Source organism: Vigna unguiculata, chromosome 10 (genome assembly GCF_004118075.2).
Source record: "Vigna unguiculata cultivar IT97K-499-35 chromosome 10, ASM411807v1, whole genome shotgun sequence".
NCBI classification, from domain to species: domain Eukaryota; kingdom Viridiplantae; phylum Streptophyta; class Magnoliopsida; order Fabales; family Fabaceae; genus Vigna; species Vigna unguiculata.
The window spans coordinates 35189729-35203427 of NC_040288.1; the positions used below are offsets into that span (position 1 = coordinate 35189729).

General features: G+C 30.6%; 1 protein-coding gene across 1 annotated transcript; it reads right to left on the reverse strand.

Moving 5' to 3' along the window:
- Positions 1-2134: 2134 nt before the first annotated feature.
- On the reverse strand, positions 2135-13483 carry LOC114165615. Its single transcript, XM_028050196.1, has 8 exons — positions 11491-13483; positions 11156-11247; positions 10327-11046; positions 8716-9528; positions 7109-7717; positions 6326-6970; positions 4729-5529; positions 2135-2512 (listed from the first exon to the last, which is right to left on the reverse strand). Exons 1-8 carry the CDS (start codon positions 13481-13483, stop codon positions 2135-2137), a joined length of 6051 nt encoding a protein of 2016 aa, XP_027905997.1.
- Positions 13484-13699: the final 216 nt, after the last annotated feature.

Here is a 13699-nt window from a genome sequence, read left to right on the forward strand (position 1 = left end):
AAAATATCCTAGGTTAAGACACAAAGCATTGTCTTTATAGAGAAAATGTCTCTACTGCACAAGGCAAAAAAAATCATATGCACTTCTCTCCCAAGATATAACAACCCATCAGATCAATCAAGTGTAATGAATGATCTTTGAACCTTATGAACACTATTGTTTTAGAGACAAAATACATTTATATGAGCTCTAGTGTTTGTTGTCATATGTAGTAGAGAAAGACTTAAGAGTCAATTGAAATAAGTCTAATTAAATAAAATATTAATTCGTAATAAAATTATAACCGATAACCATAAATAACATTTGCCCATAAAATTAAAAGTCCATGCAAATATTAGTAACCGCATGATAACATTTTAATTATATATTTTTTAAATTATATTAAATATTTCAAACAATCCTCCACATAATTAAAAAATAAAATAAAATAAAATATATCATCTTTTGAAACAAAATATTGTAGTTCAGCGTAGGGAACCTTCTGGGTTTGAGTCTTACACCTAGTACTTATAAACTTCCACCTGAGAAAAGACAGAGACTTAATTGTGTGTGACCAGATTTTAGTAAATAAGAACAATATCGATGTTCATTTTAGGTCCTAATAAGTGGTTGCACGTTACGACCTTGTGCATGTATCTTGTTTCATGAATGCACTAGAGCAATTTTAACTTTTTAACTCTGGTGATATGCCTCGGTTTTAAAGAAACTGAGACATAAAATCGCGGTGGCAATTTTGAAATTTTCGTGAACTTATACGTCTCGGTTGCTAGAGACCCGAGGCCTATACATGGTATATGTCTCGGTTGTTTTAGAACCGAGGCTTATACATGGTATATGCCTTGGTTGTTTTAGAATCGAGGCTTATAAGTTTGCTAAAATTTCAAAATTGTCACTCTTCTTTTAACTATTTTATTTTACGTAGATGTTTACGCCTCGGTTGCTAGAGAACCGAGGCCTATACATGGTATATGCCTCGGTTATTTTAGAACCGATGCATATAAGTTTGCTAAAATTTCAAAATGGTCTTTTTTTTTTAATTATTTTATTTTATGTAGAGGTTTATGCCTCAGTTGTTCAAATAACCGAGGCCTAAAAATCTATCTAGGGTTAAATTTTGAAGAGTTACAGAGGCTTCATTTCTTCATTTTCTCTGCGCCGCTTCTTCTTCTCCAAGCACTGTGCGATTTCTTCTTCTTCTTCTTCTTCTTTTTCTTCTTCCTCTTTTTGTCTTTTTCTACCATTCTTCCTAACCTCCATTCTCCGCCGCATAAACGTACAACTAGCAGTATCTGGTGGAGCCTATTTAAAACACAAGAATATATACAAGTAGTTTTAAGCATAATGCAAGCCAAAATAAATCATATTATGCTAAAATTTGTGGCAATGTTCTCGGTTAAACACATGAATAACTTAGTGGAATTATAATTGCAACTTGCAAGGAAAAAAAAGTTTCTTCTTATCCCAGGACATCATTATTGTTCATTTTGGAAGTACAATAGTTAACGAGACATGAGCGTCCAATACGCATATATTACTTTTAATTCTAAACCTTACAATTATAAGTTTATAAGTCTTCAATTTTATGTGATGCTCAATTTTTTTATTTTAATTCAATATAAAACTTAGACTAGCATTTAAATTCTCAATATTATATAATGTATGTAATATCTAGAGATTAATTGTATCATGACAATAACACAATTTCTAATACTAATCCTATCATTCTATTGAACAAAGATTAAGAAGTAAAAGTATGCGTACCTCTTTTTCAGAAATTATGCGCACAGCAGAATTAAGATCATTTTCCTTTCGGGGTGAAGCATCTTCTGCATAATACCACTTTATCGAATGATTCATTTTGTTGACTGCACTGAAAGTTTTCATGGAACTGCACTCGATGACGTGGACTTCCTCCAAAGATGGAAAACTTAAAGTAACATTACCAGTGTAAAAGCACTTCAACTTTTCTAATCTTTTAAAATTCAAAACCCGGAGCCGCTCAAGTATTATTTCTTGATTCTCATGAGATTCCTCTGCAACAATTGCCATCAATCCCTCACAGTCTTCCACCACCAGATGTTTAAGTTTCATAATATCTTTGGCTACTGATATTGGAAACACACTTGTAAGGCCTTTACATTAATTCCTTAACATGTACTTCTTCTAGACGACTCATGTTTAGAATTCCATGAGGATCTTTATTCCAAACATTCTCCAGACTGGGAAGCCTGGATAACGTCAATTTCTTAAGAGGAAAAGTCACTGTACCTTGTGCAGATTTTACATCAAATATGACTTTCACATGATCACAGTTTTCGACTTCCAATGTTTCCAATTTAGGCAATAGCGGAAGTAAATCCGAGGGTAGCACTGCATCTGATAAAAACTGGCAGTCTTCCACATATAATGCAGCCAACTCACTGAAACACAAGTCAGGAAGATGCACTGGGCTATGCCATATCTCTTGTAGTACTGGACTACTTTTAAGTTCAATCCATGATTGCGTCTGCGCCTGCACGCGCAAAAGAATAAATAAAAATATGACATTAATTATTTATAAGAGTCACCAAAATTGAGATTCCTTTAATTAGTACTTCACAAATATGACATTTTAACTAATTTTAATGAGAATTATTTTTTATTAAAAATACTCAGTTGACTATATTTATAAGAATTTTTCTACCGAATGACGTTTTCTAATTTACATTATCTGAATTCAAGACCTTCCAAACAAGTTAACAATATCAGAATTAGCTATTTTGAACCAATTTAATTTTATTTCTTTATAAATGAATGAATTTAATATTTTTAATCAACGATTTTTATTATTTAAAAGGCAATGACCATCATACTGTGGTATAGTGTGCTTTTACTTGTATCTGTACCGCTTTCTTACTGATTCTATATAAATTAATTAATTTTTATAAAATAATAAAAGATTATGGAAACGTAATATTATTAAATATTTAATATTAAAAAAAAAATTCAATATAAAATATTTAGAAATAAAATTATAACTGTATATGTTATAAATTATAATACTAAATAAAATTTTATTAAAGAGCCAAAACATTTATAAATATACAAATATTAACGAAACTTAATTGATAAAATTTAAAAATATTTAAAAAATATATATATAAAAGGAAAACACATATTCAAATTAAAAAATATTTTAAATGTTTGTCTAAATCAATTTTAGAAATTCTAATCAAATGTATTATTTATACATTAATAAATGTTATAATACATCTCTTGATCAAAATCACACAAAAAACAAAGATTAAACTAATAATAATAGAATTTTAATATTAATCTTCCATCTTTTGAATTTCAATGTATGTTGGATAATGAGAAAAAGGATTTATGACAATTGTATTAAATTTTTATATTATAGAAAATAAAATTTATTTATATAATTATAGTAATAAAATTACACATAATGAATTAGAAAATTAAAATATCAAAAATAGTATTCTACATGATATAATAGAATTTTAACATAGATCTTTCATCTTTTGAACCTCAATATATTTTAGATGGTGATAGAAACATTCACGACAATTACATTGAATTATTATATTATAGTTAATAAAACTTATTTATAGAATTATAGTGATAAATTTACATATATGATAATGTCTTAGAAAATAAAAATAATTAAATAAAAATATCTAAATACTACATGATAAAAGTAAACAACAAATAAAAATATTAAAAAAAAATGATCAAATGTGTGTCTTAAAAACAATTTGAAATACTACAAAATGAAATTGCACAAAAAAAATAAATGTATAATTAAAGGTATATGAAATGGGATAAAAAATACCTTGGAGATCTAAGAAAACTTTTCAAATATCAATATAGGCAATGATTGAGAGATAACAAAAATTATTTTAGTAAAACAAGAGAGATTTTCAAATGAAACAAAAATTAATAAAAATAAAATAAAGAAGATAATTTTTTATATTACCTAGTAAATGAAAATGTTATGCTATTGAAGACTTAAAAATTGAGAGTGTTAAAGATTCTCATGTGAAAAGAAAATATACAATAAATAAAAATATTTAAAAAAAGTAAAATTATTCAAATGTGAGACAAAAAATATTTAATCAACCTACACCATTTGAATATAATTGCATAAAGATGAAAACTATCTTGGAGATGAGAATAAATTTTATCACAAACCAAGCAATAACAAGAAATAAAAAATAATAAAAGTGTAGTATATATATATATATATATATATATATATATATATATATATATATATATATATATATATATATATATAGTTACTGAAATAGATTTTGAGTGTTTTAAAAATTTATGAGGGAACGAGGATATGACGAGAATGAGTATTATGGTGGGCATTGGGATGGGGATGGAGCGGAGATATGTATTTCATCCCTATCCCCATATCCAATTGAAAAAGAAGGATATTCTCCATACTTATACTTAGTTAATATGAAAATTTTCCGTCAAAAAGACAGATTCAGACAATACCGACAAGTTTATTTGTTATCAATATTAAATGGACATAACAATGTTAAATAAAATTTATTAAATGTAAATAAACTAATAATGAACTTTTTTCTTCAAACAATCAAATGACAAGTTAAATTTTAATAAATAAATATTATAGTAATATATTTAATTAAATTATTAAGATAATAACATAAAGAAGTAGATTTTCAAATATCAGAAAGTGAAATATTAAACACGTACCTTTTCCAGAAATGTCTTCTGAATTGTAGAGGTGATATCAGTTTCCAATAGAATATTTTCGTAATCAATTGTTACTTGAGACAATCTGTCTGCCTTTAGCGTACCTGGACATAAAGTTATCATCTGGTGGCAATCTATTACTGACAATTCTCCCAAGGATGGAAAACTTAAACTCCCTTTATAGAATCTTCTGAGCTCAAATAAAGATTCAAGATTCAAAAAACTGAGCTGCGAAAACATTATCTCATCCTCATCTGATTCCTCCCCATTCTCCTTAGACACTATTTCTTCGATTGAATAACAATTTTTTATCTCCATACTTTTTAGTTTTCCCAAACTTTTGGCGGTTGAGGATGTGAACAAATATGACAAACTATTACAATCTTCTACTTTCAAACATATCAGATTGGAGAAAGACAGTGTGCATGCTACCAAGCTTTTTAAACTCCCACAACTAATGACTTTAAAGGTTTCTAAGTTTCTGACAAAGGGCTCAGTCCAACAGTTCTCTAACCCAATGCAAACCAGCTCTTCAAGGGACTCCAAGTGTAATTCTTTCAGCTGTAATAGAAGTCCACTATAATCCACATTATTAGAACTTTGACAGCAGAACAAGGAACCATCACATACCACAAATTTTTCTATATTGGGCACCTGTCTTAGAATTCCATGCGGAAATACATCCGAGTCACTGCTAAAGTAGAGAGTAAGAACTTTTAAGTTGTACAAAAAGTTTCTCTCAAATTCTCCACGCAAAATCATCTCCACTCCATTTTCCCCAACAGCTAGGCACTGTAGTGACTAATAAAAAAGACAGTGTTATGACAATTAGAGATCCATCTCTTGTGTACACAATGACCTAAATAACCTTTCATACTCAAATATTCTAATAAGTAATCATCAATGAAAAATTAACTACAAGATGATATATAGAAGTTTGTTTATAAAGGTTGGAGCACAATTAATGTATGGTGTCCCTAATAATCCATGTAATTGATCTATAATATTATTTTGTTGCGGCCATGAACTGTATATTTTTACTTATCTATATAAATCATTGTTGTAAGAACCTTATTACTGAACCGGACAAGTCATTAAATTAGTGGAAACTAGGTCTAAAGGTTTATTTATATTTAGAACTCAATGGAAACTAGTGTTTATAAAATATTATTTTATTTTTTAGTTCGAGAATATAAAATACTAATTATGACTAATCTCATACGTCATATTTCATTTTTCTTAATGTAATACTATAATATATTAACTGCCTACTTTTTCGTTATGTTTTGGAATTGAGTTTTGTAATTTTTGAAAATAGATATAGTTATGCAGTTGCCTTCAAATTTAATTTTGAATAGCCATTTGGATCGTTTTCCTTCTGTCACAATGGTTACTGTTTTAACATACCAATCCGATCTGTTTTCACAACAATCCTTGATAGTAATAAGTAATATCCTTTTTATCTAAAATGTAATCCGTAAAGTTTGTTAAAAAAAACTTTGTTAAATTATATTTTGTTTTAATTTTACTGTGAATATCTCTTCCTGGAGTCACTGTGCAGGTTGTGCATCCCGAAATGGAAAACAGTAGAACTAACCTTTCCGGTAGCGAGTTGATCCTTTGTATGTGATTCTAGATCAGAGTTGGGTGAGCAGTAGTAAAAATACTTGAACTTTGGCAAACCCCGTAGTTCCAATGATCTCACACTGGGACAAGTAAACGTAACCTCTACAGTTGGATCTGTGTTATCCTCTGCAACAACAGTCATCAATCCCTCACAGTCTTCCACCCTTAGATTTTCAAGTTCCAGAAGATTTTTGGCTATTGATGCTGGAAACACACTTTTAAGGCCTTTACAATTGTCAACTAACAATTCCTGTAGATGATGCATGCTTAGAATCCCATGAGGATCTTCACTCCAAACATTTTTTAGATTTTGTAGATCGGATAAAGTCAACTTCTTCAAGGAAAAAGGGAGGGCTGGTCCCACAGATGTTATCTCGCTGTCTTGTGTAGCACAAGTGACATCAAAAATGGTTTTGACAAAATTACAGTTTTTAACTGTCAACGTTCTCAAATTAGTTAAGAAAGAAAGTAAATTGAATGGTAGAAGCACATCTGATAAGGACTGGCAGTCACACAGAGTCAGAGATTCTAAGAAATCCAAGCAAGAGTTTGGAATGGTTCGTGAACCAAGACATAACTCTTGTATATCTCTCTGACTCCAACTTAATATAATCTCCTGCAAAAGAAATTAGATTTAGAATTTTATCTTCATCCACATTCAAATTTGTTTAAACAATTAATTCATAGTGATGGATATGGTATACGGACCTAAACTAATTTTGGATGGTGATAAAGGCAAAGGTGTGTGAATTACCTGATGTTGGAAGCTGTTGATAGAGTATTTGAGGCGTGGCAATTGGCCCAGAATCAATGTGGTGAGACGAGGAAACAGAGAGTGTTGTGTTTTTCCTTCTCCTTCTCCTTCTCCACTCTTTTCATCTTTCCTAAATATTTCTGCCAATTCCTTACAGTCCGTTACTTCAAGCAATCCAAGTCTGGTAAGATCTTTGGCCGTCGATGCTGGAAACAAATTTTCAAGACGCTCACAACTTTGAACACGCACTTCCTTTAGCAGTTGAAGGCCAATAATTCCCTCCGGATCCTTCTTCCATATGTGCTCCAGTTTTGGTAGATTACTTAAATACAAACTTTTCAAGCGGAATATTCCGGAAGCTTTTGTGAGCCTATTCTCATCGTTGATATTAAATATCACCTCTGCATTACTGCAATTGACTACTTCTAACTCTTCCAGATTGTGAAAACAAGAAAGCAAATGAGATGGAATTACATCCACTACACTCTCACATTCGCATGCAATCAACCTTTTCAAATACCCAAACCTGTTTTGCTGCACCCAATGATTGTCGTTCAATAGTTGCTCTATAACATTCAGATCCACAAGCTCGCTGTATTTGAATGTAACCTGTGAAATCAGGCGGAAAGAAGGTGACGTGACACATACATTCATCAAAACTAAATTATTTATTTATCACAGCAGTCATATAATTATATGAATTAAAGTTTACATTATTTTAAATATTTTTTTTAATAAACTCTGATGCAATATCAAAAATTATATTTAACACAATTTTATAAAAATCACCCAATACTTTGTTTGTATATAGTATACTACAATTTAATTATATCTTTATTGCATATGAGCTCTCCAATATTTCTTTTTCGTAGATTTGTACAGAAAATAATGCTTTCAATCATTGTGATTTTTTTTTTCAATTTGATTTTAGTTCTTGTATTTTAAAATGATGAATTCATTACCAACCTTTTAAATATATATATATATATATATATATTTAAAAAAATTTAGAACTTAGCGACAATTTTTTACTACCACACATTTAGAAATGGATCAATTTTATATATTTATCAAAGTTTGAAGATTAAAAATTATCAGAAATACTGATCGTTGTGATTCAAGAGCTGTCACTTTAATAATTTAGTGTTTTTATTTTAAAAATTTTAACTTGCGAAAAGATTAGAAAATATTTTTGTATAGTAACAGTAGAAATTTTATATAAATGAATACAATCAAATTAATTTGTAAATAAAACATATTAATATAGATTATCACAAGAACGTGAATATTTTGTAAATATCAACTTAATATAATAAAACATAATCATACTAATTTAGCATAACTATTCAGGTATTCATAATTTGGATAAAGATACTTTAACTCACATCTTTTGACTCACTCTTTTAATTATCATTAGATCATTTATTTTAATTTTTTTCAAGTGATGTGATATGATGATCTAATAGTGATTGAAGTAGTGAGTTAAAAATGAATAAAAAAATGAGTTAAAGTATAATTGTCCTTGAAATTTTCAATGATGACATTCTCTCTTTCTCTTAATAAGTTAATAAAATTAGAAGAAGAAATTGTAATAAATGAATACGTACCTTATCAGTGTACACTTTTTGTATGGTGGCATTCAAGTCACCTTCCCACATCCATTTAGCTTTTCCATCCCCTTCCCTACCAAATATATTTTTTACCTTTGGTGCTATTGCCTCTCCTTCGCTGAATTTTTTCATCTTCGGACATTCTCTTACCATCAATATTTCCAGTGATGGAAATTCAAATTCACACTCATTGTACTTGCAAAAACATGTGAGGTCTTCTAGACCAACAAGTTCTATAGTAATCAATTTACTGAATACAATTTTCACCACTTTGTTTTCTTCAATTCCTTCCTTACGTACTATTTCCTCTATTCGAGTACAACCGATTACCTTCAAGGTCTTGAGTTGAACCATAGTTTTGGCCGTTGAGGATGCCATTAAGTTCCTCAATCTCAAACAACGCTTCAATTCCAAATGTGTCAAGTAAGTCAATGACACGGAGGAAGGAGCCAAAGTGCTCAATTTGTCACAATATTCTAATCTCAAAAGTTCTAGTCTCTGTAGAACTTGGTCTCGTTCAAGTCCTAGATCCTCCATCCATGAGTAAAAAAAGCACAATTGCTTCAGTTGTAGTACGATTCCTAATCTTTTTTGTCGTGAAATGTTTGCTCTTGGTACCGACTCCTCAGGCCAAAAAGAAGTCAAATTTAACTTCTCTAAATTTGGCATTTTGTACGGAAACTGATAAAGAATATTACCTCTTCGGCCTGAAATCAAACTGAGCTCTTTTAGACGGTGCATTTGGTACTTGGATAACAAATTTTGCGCTTGGTTGAAGTCAATTTCCATATACTCCAAGTTGGGCAATACCTAAACAATAAAAATAAAAGAAAGAGAAGTAAATACTATGATTCCAATGAAGCATAAAGTAAATGCCTCCAGCATCACCTTCAAATTTGTTTGATTTTAGGCATTTTTGTTTGATTTGTAGTTTGCAAGTTGAATTGAAACGATGATTGTTATTTGACCTGAATGTCTTCAAGGCATATTAACTACTATGAGAAGAAAATAACAGAAAATGATGTATAGCTTTAATGCAAATGGCCCAATCACTATAAATTTGTTATTTTTTTTAAGCATATATAATATATTTGACTTTCATACTTTAGAGTTCTTAAGAGACATTTTAAATGAGTTGTAGAACTTGAAAATTTTGACATGAAATAAAACATCAACAGTTTCACTAAAATAAATTATATAAACATTTGTTTAATTGAACAAAACATAAATCGTGAATTAAAATAGAAACATCATATTTTTAAGAATTTCATTTAATTATTGTATAATGTCATGGGTGTACCAATGTAAGATTTTAAAAGAAAAATATGAAATTAGCAATTCCAAATATTCAAGATCCTATATGTTATGTGGAAAATAAAGAGTATTATTTAAAACCCGTTTTTATTTCTTTTTAAAATTGAATCATCTCAAAAATTTTATTTATATTTAACTCCTCAACTAAATAAATTTTGTTCTCATTTTATTCTCACGTATTTCTTTTTGTTATACTTATTTTTCTTTATAATTTTGTATTCTCTACCGAACATGTCATAACAATTTTACTAATATCATGTTCCTGAACTCTGACAAAGATGGAGTATTGCTTACCTCGTTAGCGGAGAAAACAAAATTTTCTTCTTCGTTGGTTGCTTCAGTGGTTTCTTCGAAGAATGTTTTGAGCTCCTCACAATTGTTCACACTCAACTCTTTCAACTTTGGACACTTTATAGGATGTCTTCCTTTGTAGAAATGTCTAACGTTTGGTAACAAATATAATCTCACGCATATTAGTTCAGGAAACACTAACAGATCATTGTTAGCTTTTGATGTATCGTGACTTGCAACAATTTCCACCATTTTTTGGCAATTCAATGCTGACATGCGTTCAAGATTTGAGACATCTTTGGCTACAGAAGCTGGAAATAAATTTCTAAGTTCACCACAAGTGCCTACTTCTATAGTCCGAAGTTTTTTGAAGTTAAGAATTCCATCTGGATCTATGTTCCACAATTGCTTTAACTTTGGGAGCTCTTCAAGAAGAATAACTTGTAAATTTGTGTCTGTCCCTCCAGATGCATCTCTTTCTTGAGAATCATTGATTTCAAAAATCATTTCCACTGACTCGCATCTAGAAACTTTCAAGTTGTCCAAATTTTCAATCCATCCTTTCATGTGACTAGGAAAAATCTTGTCTAGTTTATTGCATTCTTCAATGTTCACGGAAGTGAGACTAGAAAAAGAATCTACGCTCACTTTACTTTGCCAGATATCTGTTAACCTATTCATTTTTCTAAGCTGGATTTCCTCCAACTTAGGGAAGACACAGACCTACATTTTCATGGAAACAAACAATATTACATAAGCTTAAAAAAATTGTACAAGGTAGAGCATGATCCAGAATCCCAAACATAATTTACTTTTTTATACCAATACACACCTTGTCTACATTATCTCCTTTAGAGTCAAAAATTCTTTCCATAATCGAACACTCACTTATGATGAGGCTTTTGAGCTTCTTCAAACTGCTAGCTATAGACAATGAACATAGATATGTCAATCTATCACAGTCTTTCACGACTAATTTTATCAAGTTTTGAAAACAGAAACTTGACGTGTGTTGGTCGTCCTATATCTTATGGATGTTAAGTGAGGATAAATTCAAGCTCTCCAAGTTTGGAATTTCAACCTGGTAACACATACACGATTAATATTTATATCAACTGAATATATTATTTAAATTTATAGGGAAAATGTAATATCATACCAATTCACCAAAAAGAGGTGGTGCCTTGTCACTTTGCTCATCTTCTTCATTAGCAATTTCTCCAAGACTCGTATTTGTAGTTTTAGCCCCACTCATATGTGGCTTGCAAGGCCTTTCCACTATGTTATAAAAACATGTAAATGATCGTAACGATTGGAGTGTCAAAGTGTTCAGCTTCAGAAACTCAACCTTACCATAATCAATCGGTATTTGAAGGATCTCCTTTAAAGATTGACATTCAGAAACTTCAACTGTTTCTAGACTAGCGCAAAATTTATCCACGTAAGAACTACATTCTAAAGTCTCACTAGTTTCTGCACCAGTAGGAAATGTAATCGTGAAAAAGGAGTAGAGATTCTCCAATCGGCAACACATCTCAACCTTGATGGATTTTAATTTGGCAAATGAAGCAAGTGTAACTGGACCATAAGATATCATCTCTATGTTCCCCAAATTGTAGAGGAATAGAGATTCCAAATTGGAAAAAACTTTCACACCATTAAACAATTTTGTTGAATTGACATATTTGATGTGATTGTTATTTATGATGGATAAGTGTTTCAGATATGGAAATCCATCAATATTCAACTCATTAACAATATTTTTAACACCATCTACCTTTCCCAACAACAAACTTTCCACTCTCTTAAACAACAATTTTATGCCTGCTTGAGAGTGAATGTCAGTGTCATCGTTCAGTTGCAATGCCAAAACTTTAAATGCTTCATACTTTTCGGGCATCCTAAAGTTTCCAACTGAAAAAATTTCCAGGTCTCCAACCACAATCTTGTAATCTTTTAACTTGTCAAAGAACAAGTGATTGGGCAAAACTGAAACACATGGGATGCTTAAGTCCACCACTTTCAACTTATGCAAATTCTTTAACTCAGAAAGAAACAAAGTTTGACCTTGGTTTGTCTCTCCTTCCACAAACATTTTGACCAAACTCTTTCTTATATACAATTCTTCTAAATTAGTCAATCTTGATAAAATATTAGACAGCATATCAATCTCCACTATGGAACAGTCGCTTATGTCTAGCAACTGTAACTTATCCAAACACCCTAACTGACTTGAAAAACTTTTAAGTTGAGATCCAGAGAAGCTGAGAATTCTTAATTTTTTCAGCTCTCCTATGATATCTAAGTTATCATCTAAAGTGCATCGCTCTAAACAAAGCATTCTGAGCTTTAATAGACATTTAACGGAAGAGGGTAATCTTGGAAGATGGAAACCATTCAATATTAAAACTCTGAGATTTTTCATCACTTCAAAACTATTCTTGGGTATTTTCAAAGATGGATCATTAGTGTCTATTTGAAAAAATCTAAGTTGGGGACAATTTATGACTTGAGGAAGCCCATCAATGATATCACAGTTGCATATAGAAATAGAAGTGCATTTTTCGAGTTCAGGCCAGTCATCTAGTTTGCCATTTCTTAGAGTGAAAACATTTCTATCCTTGTTTGCTATAAACAAAACGGCATCTCGAACCATGTCATGCATATTGAAATGATTATTAGAAATTCCGTCAGACACTAGACCCAAGTCTTTTAGCTTTTGGATTGATGTTTTGATTCTGTCTCGAGCTTCCCAAATCGAGGAGATACCGTCAAGTATACCCAAACCAAAACAATATTTCACTAAGTCCGTAATTAATGGTTGGTGGCCCATTTGGGCACAAAGTAAGAAAATGGATTTGATCTCCTCATTTTCAAGATGGTCATAACTCATCTTCATTGAAATATCCATAGGTGTCTGCACCCCCGTCAATTCCTGCTTTCTAAGTTTTTCTATTGTAGCTTCCCATACTGACTCACTCTTGTTTCTTAATGCCCTTGCAACTGAAACTATTGCAACGGGCAACCCTGCACAATACTTCTTCACAATTTCTTGTTTAGAGTCAGACATTTCACTATGTATTCCAGCCAACTTTTGAAACAACACCAAAGCATCCTTGTCATCTAATTCCTTTACACAAAAAGTCAACTTTACATCCATTTCTTCACGCAATACTTTTTTATCCCGTGAAGTTAGCAAAATTTTGCACCCTTTGCGACTATTAATATTTTCTATTTTTAACAAGTTGCGATTAGGTTTCTTCTCATCTTCTTCCTTTTTCTTGTTATCATTTCTATTAAAGTATAATGCAAATTCTAGAAGAATCTAAAAAAATATAAGATAGAGTTATTGAAATGTAAAGAAACTTCTAGAGTA